The sequence below is a fragment of the Ceratotherium simum genome, chromosome 14 (genome assembly GCF_057802395.1).
Source record: "Ceratotherium simum simum isolate JZ-2026a chromosome 14, ASM5780239v1, whole genome shotgun sequence".
NCBI classification, from domain to species: domain Eukaryota; kingdom Metazoa; phylum Chordata; class Mammalia; order Perissodactyla; family Rhinocerotidae; genus Ceratotherium; species Ceratotherium simum.
The window spans coordinates 23,513,471-23,539,385 of record NC_141913.1 but is presented as its reverse complement, the minus strand read 5'-3'; the positions used below and the strand labels follow the sequence as shown (position 1 = coordinate 23,539,385).

At 41.6% G+C, this 25,915-nt stretch overlaps 1 protein-coding gene and 1 pseudogene across 1 annotated transcript in view; one reads left to right on the top strand and one right to left on the bottom strand.

The window, feature by feature from the left end:
- Window positions 1-1,631: 1,631 nt before the first annotated feature.
- On the bottom strand, window positions 1,632-3,971 carry LOC147915277 (uncharacterized; annotated as a pseudogene).
- Window positions 3,972-4,366: 395 nt separating this feature from the next.
- Window positions 4,367-25,915, top strand: part of KLHL14 (kelch like family member 14) — a 95,963-nt gene continuing 74,414 nt past the window's right edge. Inside the window, exon 1 of the mRNA XM_004422431.3 lies at window positions 4,367-5,348. Coding sequence (XP_004422488.1) covers window positions 4,396-5,348 — 953 coding nt within the window. The 5' untranslated portion in view covers window positions 4,367-4,395. The remainder of the gene's footprint in view (window positions 5,349-25,915) is intronic.

Sequence of the window (25,915 nt, the reverse complement as noted above, 5' to 3'; positions counted from 1 at the left end):
ATGGGAAGCTGGTAAAAGATCAACATACAAAGCATCCTACACAAATTGTACTTTGCATGTATGAGAGTTTGGTGACACTCCACATACTTGATAGCTTTAATTGCTAATGAAACAGAAACCCCCAAAAGCGCTATATTATAGTCACACAATCTTCCTGTTCAAGATCTAAATAAGGGAAATTCAAAAAATCAAAACAAATAGTCGGGCCAGAAGATTTGGATAATCTGTTCTCTTTCTTTCCTCTGCTCTAAACAACAAAAAAAATCCTTTTGTATTATTTTACCATGTATTTGGGCTTTTTATTGCAAATATGAATGTGAGAATGCAGCATCTCAGCAAGATCTGACTAAAGTAGTCCTACTCTCAGATAATCTAGGACCTTGGTAAAAGAGAGCCTTTGTGAGGGATAAATGCTTCAGTTCAATCCTTCTTCATTTATTTAAGAGTAAATATCCCATATGTATGTTAATGTTTATTATTCTAAATGGGGAATTCCCTATTTCTGAACCAAAGAATTTTCAGTTTTCCCCTTCCCTTAAGCAGGTGTCTTTCCATCTCTCACAAATCAAAGGGGAAGGTAAAAAGACAGCCTCTCAGTGGTCCCTGATGTGTATTTTAATAAGTTTACTAATCAGAACACATATAAATTAGAATGAATCATATTCATATATTTAATAGCACACAAAACTGAATTTAACTCAGGTCCAGCTTTCATTTTATTCAAGGGCATACCTCCCTTCTGCTGCTTTTTTCTTTCTTTCTTGGACACCTCCAACCCCCATTGACAACCAAAATGCAGGGCTGTAAATGTAAGGGTGTAATACATCATGAGATAGGTCTAGAGAACATGTCCTCTGCCAAAATGCACATCAGTCTGTGGTACAGCTGAAATTCCAGAATCATGCTGGGGTTCATTTTGCATGCTAAGCAGGGTCAAAAATGTGAGCTCTGTATGGTCGTCCCTATATATCAGATGAGCTCCAAAGTTTAAAGGTTACATTTGTGAAATTGCAGCTGGGTTTCCTACCATTTGATTCTAGCTCCTGCAAATCAAAGACTCCTAATTGAAAGACAAATCTGACAATATAATAATCTTCCAATAAAAAAAGTGACTTTTGAACCTTTATCTGTTGAAGAGCTGACAGAGAAGTTCAGAGATGATTGTTTAACCAGACAAAGTGATAGAGAAAATATGTTTTCCAACAAGATCATAAAGCTTGAATAGTGCAGAGAAATAAATGTAAAGCGAAGGGCTGTCCTCTGTTCTGTCTACCAGCTCTAATTCCTCCACCCCCGGTTTCTACACTCAGCCACTCACCTCTTAGGCAAGGGCTAGTGTCTTCCAAGTCAGACTCAAACCCCAAATACCAAGACACTAGAAAGTGGCATCTTGGCATACTTTGAGATCAGACGGTTTCTGCATTTCATAGTGTGGGGGGGAGGGGGGTGGAAGGGAAAAGCAGCATACCAATGTAGTGAAATCTGGAAACAACAGCATATATACAGACACAAAAAAAAGTTTGCATATTGCACAGAGCGCTTGAAGATCATAAATCTATGCATGAGAAAGATGTAGTGGAAATTTTGGGGGGGATTAGAGTTTATTTTTGTCATCTCTGTGAGACAGCTACTCATTCATCCAGATCACAGCTAAGAAAAAAGCTGGTCACAGAAATTAGCAGTTTCAGCTCAGCAGCGAAGTCGCCAGCCTGTGAAGGCAGAGAGAAATTGACTAATTAGCAATGCGCACTAAAACTTGACGGTTCTTTATAGAGAGAGAGAAGAGAGAGGGAGAGAGAGGCAGAGGCAGGGAGGGGGGGCTCGCTTTTTCCCCTTCTTTCTTCCAAAGATGTTTGAAATCGCAGTCATTTACGCTCGACAATTTTTACAATAGCCTTGAGCCATAATTTTGCGAGTCTCTCCAGCATCCATCCCCCTGTATGGTCTCTCTCTACTGGCCAAGCACGACCGTTTCTCTCCCCAACCGTGGATTTCCTATTACTCTCGTTACGACTCACTGAGCCCCAGGCCCAAGGATAATGATGTGTTGTTTCTTGGTAGCATAATTTGTCACACGTACATTTTTTCTTCTTCTTCTCTTGCAGAAAGCTCTGCTCCCTCTCTCTCTCTCCCTCTCACTCCCTCTCTCTTTCTCTCTTTTCTCCCTCTCCTACATTTTCTTGCTGTTGCTAATTCATGGTGATCAAATGATGTACGACAAAATAAATTGTAAAGAGTGACTGCCTGGAGTTGGGAACCAGAAGGTGTTCTCCCCCTCCCAAGGAGAGAGCAAACCTTTAAAAAGGAAGGACAATTGATTTTTGGGGGGGAGCTTAAGTGAGCCTTGACTTTGCAGCTGGTTGAAAGCAGGTAAGTTTCTGGCCTTGTGTCTGCCTTGTGTGTATTTTGTTCTGTCTTTTGGGTTGTTGGCGGGGGAACGGACGGGGAGGGAGTCTTTCAGAGGGGTGGGGGGGTAGTTGTGTGGCAAACGCTCATAAAGAATAAAACTCCTATTGCAAGAAATAAGCAGATGAGGGGGAAAGGCAACGGAGGAGAACAAGAAGGAAGGGGAACAGGGAAAGATGGGGGTGGGGGGGCAAGACAACGAAGCGGGGAGAGCGAGAGAGAGGTATGACCCGGTCCACTTAAAGGGAGAGACTCTGGGAGATGTTTCAGGAAAGCCAGAGCTTTGGGGGCGGGTGGGGGGGTGTGCTGCCTGGGGAGGGAGCTCGAGGGAGGTTAGGGTCCACCTGGAACGGGATGGTAAAGTGAGTCGAGAGGAGCCCAGTCCGGTATAAATAGGAAGCCGGCGATCCAGGACTGGCGCCAGGCAGGGCAGAGTGAGCCGCAGCGGAAGGGGCAGGTCCGGCGGGATCCCTCTGAGCCGGGCGGCGGCGGCGGCCCTCCCGGGCTGGCGGGCGCGCGGCCGGGATGTGGGCAGAGGGTCCCTTTCTGCTCAGCCCTAGAAGGTGCAATTACAGGTTAGGGACCCGGCGTATCGATTTCGCCTCGCCTCCCCTATCCTGCCCTCCGCCGCCTAGATGCGGGCGACTCAGACTTTTTAGAGAAGTAGTTCCAGGGCCGGGGGAGTGGGGGTGCCTGGGTGGGGGGCCGCTGGGGGCTGTACCGAGCGGCTCGGAAGGAAGCTGCGGCTGCGGGCGACCATGCTGGGTGGGATGCAGAGACCCCATACCGAACTGCGCACCCCCCCCCCAGTGGACAGCCCCCACCCCCTCCCCCAACACCTGCTTGTTAACTTGAACTTCTTATAGTTACTGGAGTTAAAGCCACTGCGCCTGGTACCCAGGAGGGAGAACAGTCCACACGAATCCCTCCGGGCCTCCCAGCTCTTGCTCTAAATCCACCCCAGCAGCCCCACGTCCTCCCTGCTCCTCTTCCTTGGGCCGCCCGGCGAGGGAAGGGGAGATACACGTCTGAACTTCCGCGCTTGGGAATGCGGGGGGCGGAGGAGAGGGGGCCTGGGGTGGGGGGCTGGAGGGATTCTCCTGCCAGGTTTAAAGGCGTCTCTGGAAAATGAGCAAAACTGAGCGGTGACAGGGAAGCCAGCAGTTTGCGAAGCAGGGAAGCAGGCAGGGCCGGGGTGAGGGAAATGAGCTAGAATTGATAAGGACAGCTCCCGCCTCTGCCGAGTCCACTGAGCTGGTCCTCACCGCGCTCCGCTGCACTTTCCCGGGAGAAGAAAGGGCTTTATCTGCTCCCTCAGACTATTAGCCTAGGAGTTTCTCGGGGCAGCACGGATAATACAAGGGGTTCCCAGCTTTTGAAGGGCTAAGAATAGCCCACCCGCACGCTTGTGGGGCCCCCTTTTCTACCCCCCAAAACTGGACCAACTGCGAAAAGCAAAGCTGCGGGCACAAGTTGACCTAGAACCTCCGCCGTCGGTCTCCTCTGCGCTCTGGGGCACCCCCGGCTCCCCACTCCCCGGCCTTTCCCTTCACCCGGCCCGGCATGGACACAAGCCCACAAGGTGTCTCGGCCGCAGCCGCCACTTTGCCGTCGCTGCTGCCACCGCTGTCGCTGCCAGGAGCCGAACCGGGGTGGTTTTAGGAAAGTGAGGGACGAAGTGTATGGGCGGTGGCGAGAGGAGTAGCAGGGAGCCGAACGGGCGCCCGGACCCCAGACAGGGCCATTCTGGTAGCGCTAAGGGATCCAGTGCCTTCAAACCTTCCTCCTAGGGTCGGGGTCCGGAGGCGCGCCGGGCAGGAGCCAAGCTGAGCACTGATTGTTGTTCTTCGCCCTCCCCTCCCCTCCACACCCTTCCCCACCCCGACCACACCCCACTCCCTCCACTACCCTCTCCCCTCCCTCCCATCCCCCACCCCGTCTGCCAGGTTGGAGGAGGGTTTAAAGCCAGGTGCGCCGAGTCAGCTCGCCATGTCCAGATCCGGGGACAGGACCTCCACCTTCGACCCCAGCCACAGCGACAACCTGCTGCACGGCCTCAACCTGCTGTGGAGGAAGCAGCTGTTTTGCGACGTGACCCTGACGGCCCAGGGCCAGCAGTTCCACTGCCACAAGGCCGTGCTGGCCTCCTGCTCGCAGTACTTCCGATCGCTCTTCTCCAGCCACCCCCCTCTCGGGGGAGGGGTCGGCGGCCAGGACGGCCTGGGGGCCCCCAAGGACCAGCAGCAGCAGCAGCAGCCGCAGCAGCAGCAGCCACAGCAGCAGCAGCCGCCGCCGCAGGAGGAGCCCGGGACTCCTTCCTCCTCCCCCGACGACAAGCTGCTGACCAGTCCCCGGGCCATCAACAACCTGGTGCTGCAGGGCTGTTCGTCCATCGGGCTGCGCCTGGTGCTCGAGTATCTCTACACGGCCAACGTGACCCTCTCCCTGGACACAGTGGAGGAGGTGCTGTCGGTCAGCAAGATCTTGCACATCCCCCAGGTCACCAAGCTCTGCGTGCAGTTCCTCAACGACCAGATCTCGGTGCAGAACTACAAGCAGGTGTGCAAGATCGCCGCGCTGCACGGCCTGGAGGAGACCAAGAAGCTGGCCAACAAGTACCTGGTGGAGGATGTGCTGCTGCTCAACTTCGAGGAGATGCGCGCCCTGCTGGACTCGCTGCCGCCCCCGGTGGAGTCGGAACTGGCGCTTTTCCAGATGTCCGTGCTGTGGCTGGAGCACGACCGCGAGACCCGCATGCAGTATGCGCCCGACCTCATGAAGCGCCTCCGCTTCGCGCTCATCCCGGCCCCGGAGCTGGTGGAGCGGGTCCAGTCAGTGGATTTCATGCGCACCGACCCAGTTTGCCAGAAGCTGCTGCTGGACGCCATGAACTACCACCTGATGCCCTTCAGGCAGCACTGCAGGCAGAGCCTGGCCAGCAGGTAGGAGACAACAAAGAGGAGGGCGGGGGTGGAAGGGAGCCAGAGAGGCCGCAGGGAGGGGGCAAGGAGAGGGGGCAGAGGGATGGGCTGAGCTGAAGGCTGGGGCAGGCTGAAAACAAACGCAAACAAACAATTCAGACTGTGTGGGGAAAGTGGATTTCAGAGTCCCTGAAAGGTGGGCAGGGAACTGGCCTAACAGCATCCCTGAGCGCGAGAAAGCCCCCGTTCTCAGTATCCCTAGAGCAAGAAATGTGGGACTTGTGGACTGAAATTGACAGGCAGGTGGGGCCATAGGCCTGGGCTGTTAGTGCAGCTTTGGAACTCTCTCTATCCAGTCCTCCTTCCACATCTTAAAATGAGCTTGCTTAAGGAAAAGGATTCTGCACAAGAAGTGCCCACGCCACTTCACCTCTTTCCTGTCTTGGGCCAGCACAACCGCCCAGGCGATGCTGGGACGGGAGAGCTTTCATTCTTTCTGTCAAACAATCAAGTAGTTTTTTGTTTTTTAGAGACTGGGGTCTGCTCCCTTTGGAGGTTAGAGCCCCGAAATGCTTTGCCTATTAGGGTCACTATTGGAAATTCTGGCATCACATACCCAGGCAAACTTTTCTATCTTGTGGAAAGCCTTTCCTTTTCACTTTTAAAGGAGAGCAAAGCAAGAGGTTTCAGGGTGTCAGAGTGAATCATGCCTAGTAGCTCCCATCTCAAAGTGGAGCGCAGTGGAAAACTGTGAGGAGAGGAGTCATCTGGTCCAGTTAGGTCTGTGTGCCTGCTCCGAAGTCACAAAGAAGTTGGGGAGTTGTGGTTGTTGCTATTTGGAATGTGTCTGTGTGTGTGTTGCAAGTAGGATTTCATGTCAAAGGGCAGAGAAAAATGATGCCTTGTTAAAATGCTGCTGAGATTAAAAAAAGAAGAACTGTAGAAATTGACAGTCGTGTTTTATTGGCTCCAATTTTAAAACCCTTTTTAATGAGCCCTAGCAGAGGGTTTTTTTCTCTTTTTAGAAAAGAGAAGCAGTATCTTCTCAGTTTCTCGTGATAAAACATCATGAGTCCAGATGCCAGGCTACCCCAGCCGAATCCACCAAAGCGTTACGTTAGAAAGTACATGGTCTAAAAATCCATCATAGCATTTTCCCATTCAGAAGGATGTCTGAAAGATGTCTAAAGAATGGGGTCCACTTTGTGCAGCCTTATGGAATTCAATGTTTATTTTTTCATCATGATGTTTCTGCCAAGCCTAGGTAACTAAAGTTTTAAGAAATAGAGGATATTCTCTACAATTGTTTAAGCAGCACTGGTGTTCAGGTGAGGCCCACAGGAGGCATGGGAAATCTTGAACTTAGAAATCTTCTAAGTTGATTTTTCTGATATCTGTGAGAGCTGAGTTAATAAATTGTGGTGTCAAAAGATGACAGTAGGACAATAGCACAACCAAGAATCCAAACCCCTGTGTGCTTGAAGAGTGAACACAGGAGTTCAAGTGAGAACAAGAACATGGAATGTATTTTTATTTTGTAAGAGTTTTTCATTTGTCTAAAGATCAAAATGGTAAGCTTAGTGTGATGGGCAAACAGCGCCACACCAATGGGCCTTGGTGATTAATATTGTTATTTTAACTTTCATAACTTTTAAATGTCCTACAAGTGTATTTAGTTTAGCATATATCATATATATTGAAGATTCAGACAGCACAGTTATAGTTCTGAACATTTATTCATATCTTAAAAAATACATACAATCTACTATAAATTCAGAAACCCAGAAGGATAATAAAATTAAGATTTAACTTGTTCTAAGAGTAATTTGGAAAATGGGCATTTTGATCTAATAAATAAATTTGATCTAATAAATAAATAATTTCTGAAGCCCTCAATGTAGTTTTATCTAATAAGTATGTCCTAGGGTTCAATGTTAGAAGAGTTGACTTTCAAAATGCAAAATCCATTTCCCACCTTAGTCTGGACTCAGCACACCAACTGGGACCTGCTGGCTGTGTCCTGGTGGACGGCTGAGATACCAGGCTGCCTGGCTCTGTGATGACACCTTCCAGCTTCACTGGGCCATATCATTTGAAGGATATGTAGTGGTGTCTGACCACTGAATGCTTACAAGTGTCATGGATGCTGCAAGAATCTGATACTTCTGCAGTAGGAAGAAAACTGTATTTTCCTTTAAAAGCAGAAGATCCAGAAAAGAAAATATAGTTCATGTGAACCTATTGTTGATCTCAAAGTCATATAATTTAGATTTTGTTCCATTATTGGTAACTGTAACGTTTTAATGTTTAGGGACTAATTAGATTATTCTAATTTTAATTCACAGAAAGAATGCAAGAATAACCATCAAGATCTTAACTTTAATATAGACAAAAATACTGTAAGTTGCAACCAACAGTATTATATCGACCCATTTATTATAGAATCACCATAATATAAAAATGTTTTCTAAGCCTTACATGTAGTTTAACAGAGAGATAAATGTGTTCAACAATTGTTTTTGCAATTGCGTGACTTTTATTGAAGACAATTGAATGGAAGGACATTGTATTTATTCCTTTTTATCCACCTGTAATTTTTAAAGTCTAAATATGAAAGAATTCCTCAAATTCAGAGAGGGAGTTGGAAAATTAAAATTGACCCATCTATTGGAATAAGAACAAAATATAAGCAAATAGAATAACTTCAAAGAGAATGTACTTGTCTAAGAATATATGTTACCCATAGAAAGTAGAGCAATTAATATAATAAAATTTAAATGTTTTTAAGGATTACTAAGTAATTTTGAATTTTTATTAAGTCTAGAAAAATAAAGCAACTCAAGCATAAAGACTTTAAAAATACCCAAATTAATTTTCAATTTTTGCTCTAGTTGCTTAGTTTTTCTTAGGATGCCATTTATGCTCAGATTTATATTTTCTTTTAGCAAATTAAGCATTAAGAATAATAAATAAAAAATAAGAGACATATTCAAATATAGACATAACTAATTTAAGACAACAGGACTTTAGACAAAAATTAAAATATTTTGAAGTCTTGTTTCTTAGTTATTTTCTCTTTGTTTTATTGTGAGAAATATAAAACTTTTAAATAAGTTCTTGAAAAAGTTTCTGGAAAAATCATTATTAAAGGTTTCTAAAGCATGAAAATTTAATTTAATAAAGTGACATGACATGCAACGTTTAGTACGTTAAAAAGTAAATATCAGAAGACTTATAGTCTAAGTTTAGCTTAAGTAACCCAAAAAGTTTCTTTTTTATTTGTACTTTTAAAATTTTAATGCATAATTTAATAATTATCCCAAATAAATCAAATTGGACTGGATTAATTAACTTTTTTACATTTTCATTGCACCTCACACAATGTAACAGTTAAATAAATGCTTAATTGAAAGTTGAAGGAATTAAGATTATAGAATAAGAAAACCTCAGTGTTGCACTTTACCAATATGTTCCCTAACTACGTTACTAAAGCACATAACAAAAGTCCATTGAACCTTCTCCAGGAAAACACCTGTAATAGAAAAGCATTCATGAAAATAATTATATATATTTTAAAACATTTAACCACCAGCTATTACAGTCCCATGTACAGTCCTATATTGAAGTGTAGTTTTCAAGATATCATATTTTATAGAATATAGAAGACTACCTTATAAAGATTTCACCTTCTGCAAAACATAGTCTATTTAAAGATTGCACATAAATTAATGTAAAAATCTATTTAAGCATCAGGAATCCTAATTATCTATTTGCTAAAATGACTTGCAATGATTAAAAAGCTATTAGATTTCCAAATTCACAGTTTTGAGTCTTGGCTTTGATGCTTAGAAAGTGTTTCTTTAAATGTGGGACGATAGTTTGTATGAACTGAATAACAACCTTAACAAAGCAAACCAATGTTATATCCATGCATTCTCTAAATTGTTACTTCCCTTAATATCAATTTGATATCCTCAGATTAGGAGTTGTTAGGTAGCTAGATTTTGTATCAGAAGTTACTCAACCATTCAAAATACAATTTGTTTATTATCTGAAACAGCACCATTGATTACAAAATTATATCATGGGTATGGGAGCTGAATAGCTATATCCTACAATCAAAAGGCAATTAAAGCAATGCTAATGCATTGTATTGGCCTAGAGGACTTACTGACAAAAGTGGACATGTTCAAATTTTAATTCATACTTATATTTTTCCCATATTTATGAACATGTTGAGGTTCACTCATTACCTTACCTAATTACGAAGTATCTCAATTTTCTTAACTTAAAAATACGGTGAAAAAATACGTTACTTTATTTACGCTGCTTCATACCAGCCAGACCTGGTGGTCTAGTCTAGTGGTTAAGATTCAGGGCTCTCACTGCCAGGCAGGGTTCATTTCCGGTCAGGGAACCGCACCACCTGTCTGTTTTGGTTGTTGTACTGTGGTGGCTGCCTGTTGCTGTGATGTTGAAAGCTATGCCACTGGTATTTCAAATACTAGCAGGGTCACCTGTGGTGGACAAGTTTCAGCGGAGCTTCCAGGCTAGACAGACTAGGAAGAAGGACCTGGCCACCCACTTCCAAAAAAATTGGCCATGAAAACCCTGTGAATAGCAGTGGAGCATTGTCTGATATAGCGCCAGAAGGTGAGAGGATGGCACAAAAAGACAGAGAAGGGTTCCACTCTGCTGTACACCGGGTTGCTAGGGGTCGGAATCTGACTCCACAGCACTAACAACAACAACAAACTTCATACCAGGTAATGTTCCAATTATTTTACAAACGTTACTTATTTAATTCTCATAATAGCTCTAAGGGATGGGTACTATCATTAGCCTCATTTTATAGATGGAAAAACAGATACCAGAGAAATTAAACATTTTGCCCATGGTTGCACAGCTGGTAAGTGGTGGACCCAAAGTCTGAGCCCAGGCAGTGCGGCTGTTAAGTCTGTGTTCTCATCTACGGTGTTCTGCTTTTTGCTATGAGCCTCTCTACATTACAATATAATCTGGTGATTGTCTTTAGAGTTATATGTAGACTTAAGCCTTTCCTTTTGGAAAGAAACTTGTGAGCTTTAAATATTAATATACCTGACTTTAAAAGAAGTTAAGGAGAGGTATTGTTCTAGGGCCGGGGTTGGCATTTTTTTTTCCTGTAAAAGGCCAAATAGTAATTATTTTTGGTTTTGGAGGTCACACACGATTTCTGTTGAAACTACTCCACTCTTCCCTCATAGCACAAAGACAGCCATGGACAATACGTAAATGAATGAGCATGGCTGTGTTAGGACAAAATGTCATTTATGGGCACTGAAATTTCATGTAATTGTCGTATGTCATCAAATATTCTTCTTCTTTTGATTTTTTTTTTACCATTTAAAAATGTAAAAACTATTCTGTGTGTGTGGGCTGTATAAAAACAGGAGGTAGGCTGGATTTGTTCTGGGAGTCATAGTTTGCCAACCACTATTCTAGGCACTTGGGATACATCAATAAACAAAAGGGACACAAAATTTTGCCCTTATTCTGGTGGAAAGAATCCCATTGGTCTTTCTCCTTCCCCTTGGAGATAATTCTAGCCTAAATAGTTCTACCGTGCCAAGTTAGAATTTCAACTTTCCACAATAAGATGTAAGAATTTAAATAGTGATCCCAGGAAGGTAAATAGTGATTAATTAAAACAGTGAACGCGTTGCTCATTTTTTCAAGCATACCAGAAATTGAACCAACTGCGATAGATTGGTCATTATTCAGAAGAGGGTGAAATGTCATTTCTATGGTATTTTAATGATTTCCAGTAGGAAATTAGAGTAGTCAGGTACATTTAAACCACGGCTTTCTGAGATTGACATGCACATATCCAGCAAACTAATCTAGGCATATAAATGAACATTTTTCTAAATGCCAACCTGTATCTCCAGCTGCTTTGGTCAAAGGGTGTATGTTATCAGGAATCCTGACTTCTGAGTGAATCAGCTGGATCGAGTCTGTCTCTAGAACCCTCTTTCCTGCTCCTAAGTGAGTAACCTCTGGAGGAGCACTCATGGTGTTATAGGTTTGGGGGAGATAAATACATAAGACTGACCCCAGTGACTGCTCTGAGTATTTGTAATCAAAGCACTTAACTTGGTACCTGACATCGATCCAAAAATGTGAATTCAATATGATTGATATTGGTGTTAAATACAACTAAGGTGGACACTTAGGATTTGGCTCAGTTGAGTTGACAAAGCCAAAGTGACATAAAAATGGAAGTGATTTTAAAGATGATTACACACACACACCACTATTGTTTGCCAATAATAATAGTAGCTATCACTATTTGAGCACCTATCATGAACTTGATGTATTACTTACATTCTTTCTAATCCTTACAACACCTTTTCAATCTTTTTAAATATTAGAAAACTGAGGATCAGAGAAGATAAGTTAATGGTCCAATTATCTGAATAGTGTTGAGTTGGGAGTCCGTCATCATGTGAAGAATACTCTCTTATTATGAGTGTATATTGTAGATATGGCTTCTAAAAAAGCAAACTTTAATCTACACCTTCCATATCTTTGTTTTACCATACCGTAGAAGTGATTAAAAGTTCCTACTTTCTAATGCTTCTTCAAACCACCCAACCAATGAAGAAGAGTGAGACGAATACATTAGAAGGCCAAAATTCTTTCTGACTGGTCTACCATACTTAATTATTAGTTTTGAGATTAAGGGGCTAAATAATGAGGTGGCTCAGATTTGTTCCTATGATCTTGACTTACTTAAAACAGAATGAGCCAATATATTTTAAATAAATCAATAAAAATAAAAACTTACAGCTTAACAAAGAAAAAATGATTGTTAAACTAAAACAAACCAAAACAAAGCCTTGAAGCTTGAATCTGAACCAAGAGGTTTTTGCCCCTAGATTTCTGTGCACTAGAATACTAGAGTGGTATCAGCTTTGTTTCTGTGAGGACAGTAGAAAGCTATTCATATTGGTGATACTTACAGGTGATAAATACAACAGGTAGAAACCAGAATTATAAAAATGCCTGTAAATTTTAATAACATAAAAAAGATTACTCTAATTGGACATTTATTCTGTTTATATTTTGTTTCAAGAAAATCATTTTAACAATTGTTATGCCATAAATATTTATGCCTTCTGTCATTCATTTAGAATTTCAGAAAATATATTCATTGTCATGTCCTTTCCATTAACTTCCAAGATAATTCATGATGCGTGAATTACTAATGATTTCTTAAAAAAAAAAACACATAAACACTATTATGATATGGGCAGGAGAGTGAGTTAACCAGGGAAAGACTCAGTTGTAACATAGGTGATACAGTGAATATGTCCATTTTACTGTAAATATCAGAAGGGCTTATATATTCACAAGTAATATTAATGAAAATAGTGTTAGAACTATTTGCAACATTATAAGCAGAAAGGTACTAGAGAAAGCCTACAGTAGTGGGGATGTGAAAATAGTGAATATTTATGATGCAAAGAGAGAAAATAAATCATAGGGATGTGGAAAATGAAGAAAAACAAACAGTAAGGAAAATGCAAGGACACATGAGAAATTAAAAAAATTATTAAGGAAGAAGTCATCTGAAAAAGAAAGAAAAAGAACTAGCAGTAGAAGAAGATGGGCAAGGAAATTCTGTTGTTTGGAGAGTAGGTGTTCAAATTTGTTGGACAAATAAGCACTAATTTAGAAGTAGTTAAATCACTACATACTCAACTTATATAATTTGCAAAGTTATAGACAGAGTTTCATTAAAAAGGAAAAAAAAATCAGTCCTCAAAGGAAAAAAATAGTGTTTCTACAAGAAGAAAAGGGATCATGGTACCTTCACTCCTATAATTTGATTCTGTTTAATAATTATATATTTGTCATCTGAGTTAATCAAGATGTTTTATGGCAAAACTCTTCGTTCTTGTAATAGATAATGTAGTTTCAGAAATGTCACAGTTCAAAGGGGACAGCCTGTCATGCCAACAGGAGGAGATGAAAATATTGTCGCATTCTTTGTAAAATCATCTTAATTCCCAGTATTGTTGGAGCTGGCAGCAGACCTGAGAAGCCAGGGGACCTTCACAACCTTGGGCAGCTTTTCTAAACCCACGCCTATGACTGCACCATGCCCACAATGGGAACTTGGGGTGACACATCGTAATTTACCACCAACAAGAAATTCTGCTGTGGACTATCCCCCAAATTTGTATCAAAGATATATAATACACCAAGCTCTGGGCTACGTTCTGAGATACAGAATTGAGGAAGACAGACACATTTCTAACTTCACGTAGTTCACACTATAAGGAAAAAGAGTAAATAATTACATAAATTAATCAAACTGCTAATACATGCTATAAATTAGAAAATTGTCATGTGCTGAGAGACCATATCACAGAGTGCTGTAACCTTGCCGGCGTGGCCAAAGAAGACTTTCCCTACAGAAGATGTTTAAGATGAGCCTTGAAGATGAGAGATCCAGAGTAATGGGTCTGGGGGAAGGCAGGGTATGCAGCTGGGAAGGGCACAAGCTGAGAGAAGAGTACATGCATGAACACCAGGCAGAGAAGAGTTGGGTACCTTCCCGGAACTGAAAGAAGGTGTGCGTGACGGGAGATTAGGCAGGAAGAGTTGTCCAGATCATAGAGGAAGTTGTAGGGCCTGCATTATCCACTACATGGTTGAATTCTACAGTGGAAAAATCAGCATTTTTTTACTTGAACTGAGAAAATAAGTGGAAACACTGCTGCCTTTGAAATCATAAGCCTACACGTGTGATCTAGCTCCACTTTAGCTGAGTCCCACATTGGTAAAATGGATTAATAATTTTAGTTCTCCTTCCCAGGGTTTCGGTAAGGATCAGCTGAGATCATGAAAAACTACATAAACAGAAAATGCTATTTAAAATCAATTTATTTTTAATTTTAAAAGATACATTAAGCAAAATGTACCTGAATACATTCTTGCCTATTAAGAAAACTCTTGAACATGTCTGTGATTTCACTGAAAGCACAGAAATGGTCAGAGACTTTTAAGAACTTAAGAATGAAGTTGAAGGAACCCAAAGGTGAACACAAGGGCATGAAAAGGAAGTGGGAAAATGAGAATTTCTGATTGCTTTCAGCACTTTATATTTAATTCTTCAAAGGGAAAATGATGGCCTTTTTAGGTGTAAAAGTCTTTCATTTCTTCCTTTCATAGAGGAGACTGCCTCCCCTTTTTAACCTCATAAACTCATTGAGGCTTCGTTTTCTGCTGTTCCCAGAGCCTCTCCCTTCCATATGTCTGGTTCTCTGCTCCCAGTGCGCCTGCGAGTGGGTTGGTAAATTGCACCTGCGCAGGGACGCTGAACTTCCTCTGAGCTCAGCTGGGCCACCGTATGGAGACTGGCTCACTGGAGGCTGCAGAGAAGTGAACTGAAGAATTACACTCGGTTTCACTTCCCTGCCTTATGTGCCTTCAGGTGCCTCTGAAGACAGCCAAGGCCGGTGAAATGGAGAGGAGGAGGAAGAGAAAAAGCACCAATATTAGAGAAGAAAGAGTCCTTGAAAATGTAGAAGCACTGTTGAAAAATGTGGATAGATGGCTGTGCGTGCGTGTCTCTGTGTCTCCACAGTCAAAGTGCATATGTTGGGTGCCAGCTTTAAATTTTCTGTACAGTGACTTCTGAGATGTGTTGTTATCCGATAAAGGCCTGTTTTGTATGTGGAGGTGGGAGTGAGACAGTCAACGATTCACAGTCTGACACTGAGTGCAGAATTATTGGCTTGGGTGGGTCAATTCTTCACCAAAAAGAAAATAGTCATATTTGTAAATCCTTCTTAGAACAAAGCAGCAGATGACTGTCTGGCCCTGATTTTGAGCACCTCTGAAACCAACCGCGCTGGAGCATCCGGGCAAATGGAAAGGATTAGAAGAGGGAATGTAGAATCTGTGAATCAGAGTGGGAAACTTGGAAGGAAAAACTTTAATGCTTTAAGATGCACACTAGGACCTCAGCACTTTCTCCCTCGTAGGCATTCAGAGGGGTTCATCGATGCTGTGGGGTATCCCAGTCAATACTGTTGTATTATAGACACGGAAGTGCGTGCCTCATAGCACAGACCAATTTGGTGGATTGGTTGCTATGGCAACTGTACCACTACTGTCAATGGCAATTCCTGTAATCTCCCTGTTTTAAGATTTTCACAAGTGTCTACTCCAAAATGACATTTGTAGGTAGGGACTACAAAGTAAAGCTAGGTATATATATATGAATATGGTATAATAGGAGGTTATGATCATAATGCAAATATCTTAGACAATTCTATTAAGTAGCACTTAAGACCTAAAAGTCAGACAGGTGTGGATTCAAATCCCACCTTGACCGCTTACAAGCTGGCTCTCCTTGGATAATTTACTTAACCTATTTTCAGATTGCTTACCTATAAAATGTACATAATAATACTCACCTCATTATGTGCTAGAAGAATGTGTGTACAACACTTAACTTAGCACCTGGCTGTGAATACTTTGTAATCGATAGCTTTTATTCTTATAGGAATGGTTCTATTTATATCTAATCTGCCTTTCTGTTCACTTGACAAGACTGCTAATTCCATACAATATGTTTGTTCTAGAGTTGGGCTCCCACAGCCTGAGTCCCAAGTGCTGCTCTGATAGTGATAATGTTTCTGCTGACAGTGTCCATTTTATCCACCTTTAAGTGAACTACAGAACTTAGGCCAGTCCTGGAGTCTGTTCCATCCTCTTGATCTATCCATGTCAGCAACTGGAAAAGAAAAACCGTGGTGGATTTACATTGAAAAGCTTTATTGACATGTAATTTACATACCATACAATTCACCCATTTAAAGTGTATAATCCAATAGTTTTTAGTATATTCATAGAGTTGTGCAGCCATCACCACAATTAATTTTAGAATATTTTTGTCACTCCTCCAAAAGTAAAAACCTATACCTGTTAGCAATCAGCTGCCAATGTTCTCCCTCAACCCACAGCCTTAGGCAACCACTAATTTACTTTCTGTCTCCATACATTTGCTTATTCGGTACATTTCATATGAATGGAATCATACAATATGTGGTCTTTTTTGACTAGCTTCTTTCATGTAACATAATGTTTTCAAAGTTCTTCCATGTTGTAGCATGTAACAGTACTTCATTCCTTCTTATGCTAAATAGCATTCTGTTGTTTGGATATATCACATTTTGTTTATCCATCGGTTGATGGACATTTGGGTTGTTTTCACTTTTTGCTGTTATGAATGCTGCTGCTTTAAGCATTCATGTACAAGTTTTTGTGTGGGATATATGTTTTCATTTCTCTTGGGTATATACCTAAGAATGGAATTGCTGTGTCATATGGTAGTTCAGTTAACATTAAACAAATGTTTAATCTTTTGAGGAACTGTCAGATTGTTTTCCAAAGCAGCTGCACCATTTTGCATTTTCGCCAGCAGTGTGTAAAGGTTCCAATTTCTCCACATCCTCAACAACATTTATTATCTGTCTTTTTTAGTATAGCCATCCTAGTGGATGTGAAGTGCTATCTCATTATAGTTTTCATTTGCCTAATGGATAATGATGTTAAGCATCTTTTCATATGCTTATTGGCCACTTGTATATTTTTTTTGAAAAAATATCTGTTCAAATCCTTTTGCCATTTTTTTAAGTTGGGTTCTTTGTCTTTTTCTTATTGAGTCACAGGAGTCTTGAAGCATTTTTGGTGGGGCTTCTTATGGTTCCTAGATCATAGCTGGGGCCACCTGGGTGGGAACTGGGTGTTCTTTTGACAAAAATGAAAAGCAAATGCATGCAGGTGTACAGTGGAAAACTCTCTAGATACTTTTATATGGCAAATGTGTATTAAAAATCTTGGTGTTTGATGTGGCAGAGGAATATCTGTGGTTGATTTTGGTGTTGCTTGTTTTTGTCTTTGTGTGATTATTTTTGCTTTACGTTGACTAAGCCATTGTATTTCTCAAGTGATAGTCTAGACTTGGTTTAGCAAATCTTTTATTCAAAGAAAAAATATTCATAATTCAAGTTATTTACCTAAATTTTCTTAAAGGCACATAAGAAATTTTTATTCAAACTATGTTTATACAATAATTATTTTAGGGAAATGAGGTGAAATTCTTTGACTGCCAGGACAGTGATAACACATAAGAACCACTGCAGCAGCAGAAGAAATATGTCAAAAGAAAACAAACCTGAAAAACAGAAGTTTTCAGTTGAAAGGGAATGCAGAAGCGTTCCTTATGAGGATCAGCAGGAAAGAGCCCAGCCCAGCCCAGGATTTTCACTCATGGCTGAGATTCAACTGAGGGCTTCACTACACATATCACCCAGGCAGTTGCCGACATGGAAAAGCTAAATTCGTCATGAGAATAACTTGTCTGGTTTCATCTTCCTTTGCTATAGTCTCTTTGCAATTTTCCTTAGGGACAAAAAATATCTGCTGATCTTGATAAGAAATTACTTTTAGTACTCTTAGTAGGTTAGGTACTGTTACTTCATTAACTGTTGCTTTGAATGTATGGATATGAGAGAATGTTCAGCAAATCATATCCTAGGTTTAATGTTTATGCTTCTGGATGGAACCGTTTCTATTTTGATTATGAATCTCTTTGAACAATTAAATTCTTGCTTTCTGTTAAAAGATTTACATCTATATTATGTAACAAAGAAGTCTCCAGGCCACCATGATGGATCTGAGTGCAAAATGGTAGGAATTTTAACATGGATTTCTTTATCTGGATATTCAAAGAGACAAGGTGTTATCAAAAGTATGTGATGACTTTATAGTTTTTAGAATGCACTACCAACAGATCCCAAGAAAGCAGATAACCTCCCTAAATTAGTTGTGTGTGTGTGTGTGTGTGTGTGTGTGTGTGTTTAGAAGGTAGGCATCTTCTTCCCTCAGCAGAAGTCTTAGTCACACAGAGAAGGTACCTAATTCTAGGCAGTCCCTTCACAACTCCTAGACGCCCAACAAACTTCAATTGTTATTCAAAATTTAGAAAGAGGGAAAGCAGACAAAGCAAAACTGAAATAATTAAACACCACTCTAATGCACTTGAATAAATTCAAGGTTTGCAACTTTTCCTGAGTTAGGGAGCAGCAAACTAAACCAGCAGCAGCAAGTGGTCTAAATAAAAATCCATTCCAGGGAAGGGACACCCTCTGTACAGCAAGAAGCCCCTCAAGCCTTCCACCAGTCTAGGCTAACTGATAGCTCAAGTTCCAGAAAACAATAGTCTTTTTGACCTAGAAAGAATAATCTCACTTCAGAAAGATTTTTCTGGAGAATGCTTCACATTTTTTTATGGCAAAGAAACTTTAAAGTCTCAGAGCATAAGAAACATTTAAAATTTCTGAAAGCACAAAGAAATTCATGTCTGTAGCTTTATAGATGCTAATTAGGGTCTACCAGGAAAGCTTAGGCGAATCACTTCTCTCCTTAGCTGTATCTGTTCTTATCCCTCCTAGTTGCCCTTCCTGCATTGCAACATTGTTATCCATTAACATTTACTGCATATGTATGGTAGCCCAGCACCAAACAGAGGAGTAGATAAGGAACCTGTCTCCTCATATTCCAAATTCTCCATACAGGGTGTAGTTGGTAGGCTAATATAAAGTATAGCTGTTGTGCAGTGAAATTAGGAAGATCCTTTCTCAAGGCACTCATGCAAGTTTGAATGAGTGTAGAAGGCTCCTTCTCAAGTATCAATTCCCAAAACTGAGTATAAGACTCACTGGTATTGTTCAGCCCTAGGGTCCTGTTGGCTGGACAGTTCTGTTAAGGAGGGCTATATTAGTCAGCCTGGGCTGCCGTAACAGAATAACACAGACTGAGTGGCTTAAACAGAAATTTATTTTTTCACAGTTCTGGAGGCTGGAAGTCCAAGATCAAGGTGCCAAAGGGTTGGTTTCTGGTGAGGACTCTCTTCCTGGCTTACAGAGGGCCGCCTTCTTGTTGTGTCCTCACGTGGCCTTTCCTCTGTGTGCGCCAGCAGAGGGGGTGGGGGTAGAAAGAGTGAAACCTGGTGTCTCTTCCTCTTCTTGTGAGGACACTAGTTCTATAAGATTAAGGCCCACCCTTACGACCTTGTTTAACCTTAATTACCTCCTTAAAGGCCCTATCTCAAAATGCAGTCACATTGGGGTTGGGGCTTCAACATATGAATTTTGGGGGAATGCAGTTCAGTCCATAACAAGGGCGAAGAATAGGACACAGGGAATTAGAAAACAAGTTAGGAAAGCTAACTGAAATGTTACTTTTCAACTAGATCTATACAGGCAAAGTTATATAGGCAATTAAGCAATTATCCATGTCAGTGATATATTAATAGCTCTTCCAGTAATACATAGCTAGAAGAGGAAAAAAAAATTGCAGGTCTCTTTTCTCAGCCCCAGAAAATCTTGTCCAAACCATCAGTTCTCTTAAGAAACAGTCCTAGAGCATTTTTTATAAAATATATCTTCCCCAGCCCTACCCCAGAGATTCTAAGTAAAATGATCTGGAATGTAGACCCAGGAACCTGTGTATTTAGCAACATCCCAGGTAGTTTTTGCTATTAGTGGTTTTTGGATCACACTTTGAAAAATCACAGGATTAAATAAATAATTGCTTCTGTTTTCCAATTTGCTACATGTCTGTAGAAGGTGGGAGAAAATACTGATAGTAATTTATTGAAAGATAAGTTTGGGGAAAATTTGTTGCCAAATTAAAAGAAATCTGATTAATTGACATGAGAAAAATGGAAATGGGTCATAGAGAAAGTTATTGGAATTTGCAGACTCTAGGGGATTTATTTCCTGATGATGAAATGTGGGTACCTACTTTGCCAGAGAATTTTCAGAATAATTCAAGCCACGCAGTGTAGTGTCCACAATTTAGCTTCAGAGAATGTGGTCAACGTTCGCAGAATAATTTGTTTCTGCCTGTTAAAGATTTGATGATTGAAAAGGATATTATCATGGATTGGCTGATTGGGTGGTCTCAGAGGCTTCTGCGAACGTCCTTTTTGTGGGAGATATTCGAGGGTCTTCTAGACCCTGCCGAGCCCTGGAGCTAGTGTTTCCTTTAGCACTTAGCCCCTCCAGGGTTGGTGAAGCAGCAAAGAACAGAAAGAACTGGCTCCCCACGGAGAGGGAGAGGAAAAAAGGAGGAGGATAAGAGGTTCTTATTTCACCCACAGCAGCAGGGTGTCCCTAAGCTGGATCCCACAAGCCACACCTCATTGTCTCCACAGCACACACCCCAGGCCTGCCTCAGTCCCTGGCTGTTTATCTGCCCAAAAATGTGTAACCTTCTTCTTTTGTCTTAGCCCCAGGCTGATTTTCATAGAAGTATTCTTCCCCTAAAAATAAATTCTGGACCTACTTAGAAGGTATCAGCCTAAACCCTCTTTTCTTGAATATGGACACCTCTTTGTTGCCATGAATATTCCAGAAGCCTGAGGTAATATATTCGGTTACTAACTAACTTCTCTCCCTGTCTCCCTGCATGGCCACTCCTGCAGTGACTCTCCAACTGGAAAGAGCCTGCTTGGCAGGAGGCTGGCTCGAGTTCCTCAAAACGAGCTTCTTGCTTACCCCACGAGAAATCTCTCCCTGGAGTTAGAGTAACGGATGAAATTGGGCTCTAGATCATGAGGTGGGATCTGGCCATCATCCTGAATGGCTGAGCTTCTTTCTTTGAAAAGTGATTTGGTTAAAATATTCATTTTTACTGTTATGTCCTAGACTCTCAGAGACAAGTCATTTTAGCGGCGTACGTTATATCCTGAATTTGAGTTTTCAACATTGTTCTGTGATCTTGTGTGTTTCTGCACTTTTTTTCTTGTGCAGCAGAAGGAACTAAAGGAAACTAAAGTTTCCTCAGGTCAGGAAGTCACTCTCATCTCTTCAAAAAGCCAGCCAGGTGGGAGGGAGAAAGAGAGAGAGAGAGAGAGAGAGAGAGAGGAGTCTCAATGATGAGATTGGTTCTCAGGAGGCAGCATAGTGTAATAATTGGGCTTTATTAGGAGTTTAAATGCAGGCAATACTTATGAGTCCATCACTAGCATGAGAGTAATGCTTTATCTCCTTTTGTCACTGGGCTGCACAGAGCTCAAATGGCTCCTTTGTGACAGGCTGCATAGAACCACTTCTCTCTTGAACGAGAAGAGCTTTCTCCTCTCACACAAACATTGGTTGTCCCCACCAGCTTGTTCGGTAACCAGCATCTGTGCTAGTGAGCACGGAGACCCTGCATTCCACTTGCAGGCAGGAGGATTAGTCTAAGAGGTAACATTTGCCACACAACCTCCTCACAGGGATGTGGGGAGGATTAATGAGATGCTATTTCCATTGCAATTTATGCTCTTCAAAAGAAAGGTGCTAAGTACTAGGTATTAAAATTAGGGATTATATAGGTAATCAAGCAAAGAAGATATTCAACTGCTTCTAGTTACTAAAGGAAGCTTTAATCTGGGAGGTGGGGAAGGAGGGGAGAAATGCAGTGAGTATAAAGTTGGCTGGAAGCCATTGTCCCTCATGAAGCAAAGGACCAAGAATGGAGTGTGAAGTGTTATATGCAATACAAAGATAGACCCGTTCTAACACTTGAGGCTTATAATCTAAGCCTTGGGGAGGCCTACATTTCATGGATTCCGATGAAGACTTTAGGGCTTTTTTGTCATATCTGCCTCTGCCGTCATTAGCCGGTCTACAGGTTTGATGCTCAGAGGAACATAGCAAAAGCATAGGCAAACTACCCCATCTGCATGCTGGAGGACATGGCAACATTGTGGAATGAGTACATGTCAGGGAAGAATTGTGGAAGACCCTGGTGTGCTACAAAGGCTGGGGTGTGGAGTGAAGGGGTAGGAGATGGTTAATTACAATTGCAACGTACAAAGCCACAGTCAATCAAGATGTAGATCTTCTCATGGTCAAACATAAAAAATGGCAGAGTTGGAGTGTAACCAGGTTTTTCAGGGGTTCAGATTTTAAAATCCTGGTTTCTTCAATTTGCAATAGTGTGTCCTCAATTACGGTTTACCCACCACTGGAAGAATGTGAGACAATTTCAGATGGTACACAAGAAACCATTTTTTAATTTATTTTAATAGTTAGGTTAGGTGTTACTATATTTTAACATGCGTTAGAAATAAAACACAATTAACCCATGAAGCCCATGATTCATAAACATAATTGCTTAGAACAATGACTCTCAATACTGGTTGCTCGTCAGAGTCGCACAGAAAGCTTAAAAAAACCACCAGTACTGGGTCCCACCCCAGATCATTAAATCAGAATCTCTGAGAGATGCCCCCCTCCTAGATATTTTATAAAAGCTCTTCTAGGTGATTCTAAAGAGCCGCCAGCATTGGGAACCACTAGAATAGACAGGGATTGAGCATTTTTTTAAGTGAGCAGTTTTAAACAAAATACTAAGTAAATAATATCATAGTATGTGGACATGGCAGATATCATGAAGGTTCTATATTGTGCTAATAACTGAAACTTGATAAACTTCCCTCTATCATGGGTAGCTCCCATTCTATGAGACAACACTCATCCTGAAGAACAAAGGAAAAAACAGAGATATCCAATAAAAATGAGGAATGTGGTGGTGTGACAACAGCAAGACTGATTATTTGGGCATACGCAAGGCTCAAGTGGGGATAAAAGACAGCAGGCTTTGGGGCAGAGCCAAGTAAAGGTAGCAGGTTAGATTTGGAGGTTAGTCATTCAGACAGTCCCTTCCCCAGTATATTACCCTCTGACTCCTCCACCTTGCGGTTCAGAAACGTGGCTTTTCGTCTTTCTCTTTTGCCTTCTGACGCCTCCACCAGCACACTCACTGACTGGACCTTAAAACAGATGAGAAGAAAAAAAGGATGATAAAGAACCTATAATGACATGTTTTTGGATAGTGGGATTACCAGTGATTTTGACTGTTTTCATCCATTTGTTTTTTTTGTTTTTTTTATAATTTTTATTTATTTATTTTTTCCCCCAAAGCCCCAGCAGATAGTTGTATGTCATAGCTGCACATCCTTCTAGTTGCTGCATGTGGGACGTGGCCTCAGCATGGCCGGAGAAGCGGTGCGTCAGTGCGCGCCGGGATCCAACCCAGGCCGCCGGCAGCGGAGCATGCGCACTTAACCGCTAAGCCACGGGGGCTGGCCCTCACCCATTTCTTTTTTTTTTTTTAAAGATTTTTTATTTATTCCCCCCAAAGCCCCAGTAGATAGTTGTATGTCATAGCTGAACATCCTTCTAGTTGCTGTATGTGGGACTCGGCCTCAGGATGGATGGAGAAGTGGTGCCTCGATGCGCACCCGGGATCCGAACCTGGGCCACCAGCATTGCGGCGTGCGCACTTAACCACCAAGCCACAGGGCCGGCCCTCACCCATTTCTTTTTTATTCCTCATCATTTCGTCATTCCTACAAGAAGCATTTATCAAGTACCTACTGTAAACTGAGTCCTTGTTGCTTTTAAGTATAGTCAGAATTTTTCTCAGTGAGCATGTATTGTCCTTATGATATCAAACAGATCTTAAAGTTACTTCCATTTTAGAAAAACTAAATAATGTATATGACTGACCATTGTCCAGTCACCACACAGCCAGACTCACAGTGGGAGGAAGACGGGGTGGGGGTGGGGGGTTGGGGGGTTTGGGCAGGTGGGGGGATGGGGGCGGGGAGTGGCTCCAACGTCAGAAGGTGGGAAGCTAAGGCATTTTCAGCCACACCTGAGAATCACAGAGGGCTGTGTGAGAAAGCCCTAGAGACATTTCCTCTGTGAAATGGAGGAAATAAAACCTATCCTGAGGCACTAGAAAAGGTGCCTAAGCCCTTTTTCCTCTATTCTTTCATCTGTTAAATGGGGATAGTAATACTTTGCCTTTACCTACCTCAGAGAGGCATTATCAGGTCTATTTAAAGCCTCTTCTGATGAAAGCTGCTGTGTAATTACCAAGAACAGCTATGATAAAGAAACCTAAATACAACAGCAAATCAGCTGGAACAAATTCTCAAGGGAGTTTACTGCTCTGGAAAAACTTAAGAAAAGGGTACCAACTCTCCTCTGGGACTTTTGGGTACCATTCCAGCTGGAAGTTTAGGGAAGCCTAGCTGATTTTCAAAGTCTCCTCCTGGCTAATCACTCAGGATCTTCCTCCGCCTACTTTTCCCCCATCGTCTAAGCAGTTTCCATCTGAAATTCCTCTTTTAAGTTTTTTCAGATCTTAACTCAGAAACTCTTTTATCCCTGAAAAGAATCTCAAGCAAGGCATTTACCTATGAGAGAGAAAAAGAGAGAGACAGAGGCAGAGAGAGACAGAGAGAGACATGGGAGGTTTTGTCAGGCTTTGCTGAAATTTGTTTGACAAAGTATGTAGAGCGGATTAGATGGGAGCAGGAGCACAGAAAGCAAGGACACCACCACTATGACAACTCAAGAGAGAGCCACCCTGGCTGAATTAGGCTAATGGCAATTTGATTGGAATGAAGGGATAGATTGAAGATATAGCTCTAGAATCTATAGGACTTGGCAAAACATTGAATATAGCAAGAAAATGGGAGAAGAGTCAAGATTACCATAAAATTTGGTGACCTGAATGTCATAAGGTTTGGTGATTTCTTTAACAGAGGGAGATGGCAGCCAAGAGAGTGAGTAGGTTGCATTTATGAATGAGATCTGGATCAATACCATTGTAGGAAGCCCAATGGTTTCATATTTTTGGGAAACTTACTTATGCAGTAAATATTTTGGCTAGTTATAAATAGTGCAACCTATGGTATCTGAAAGGCTTCTAAGCAATAAAAAAAAAAAGCCAAAATTCCAAAGATTGATTTTTTCAAATGAGTGATTTGTAAGGTTAATAATTATGTATAATAATAATAATAGTTATCATTTATTGGTTGATTACTATGGGAACTACATAAATACTTTCCATATGCAACCCACGTATCGGCTGGTAGCTTCCCAGATCTGGTAAAGATCTGGTAAAATTGTTACAAATCCCTCCAGTCTCACGGCCTGTGGAAATCCAAAACCCATCCTTGTTTCTGTGAATCCCTGGGGGCTTGCCTCTTCCTGGCTTTTCCTGCCTCCCAGATCACTACCATACATCACTGCTGTACCACTAGATATGAAATTGCCCATTCACTTACTGCTTGTATAAAATACTAACCCATCATAGGTTTAGTAAAGTCCACTGAAATTGTAAAGTCATGGAAAAGAGTCATAACTCCTTCCAATCTTCTCCAGCCTCTCCCTACTGGATTATGTTGGGAGCATCAATTTTTGTCTTCCTTCACTATACAGAGACATTCATCTTTCAAGGCATCAGCAGCACAAAATGCCTTTCATTTGTTGAAGGACTGTCTCTCGAAGGTTTTGTTTGTAAGTAGCAACTGTTTATGTTCCCATTACACTTAGATGACTTCATTTAACCCTCACAACATTCCCACTTCACAGATGAGGCAACTGAGGCTTAAAGAGGTGGAATACCAGCCCAAGGATATAAATGTATGAAGTGGTAGAAAGAGAATATAAATCCAG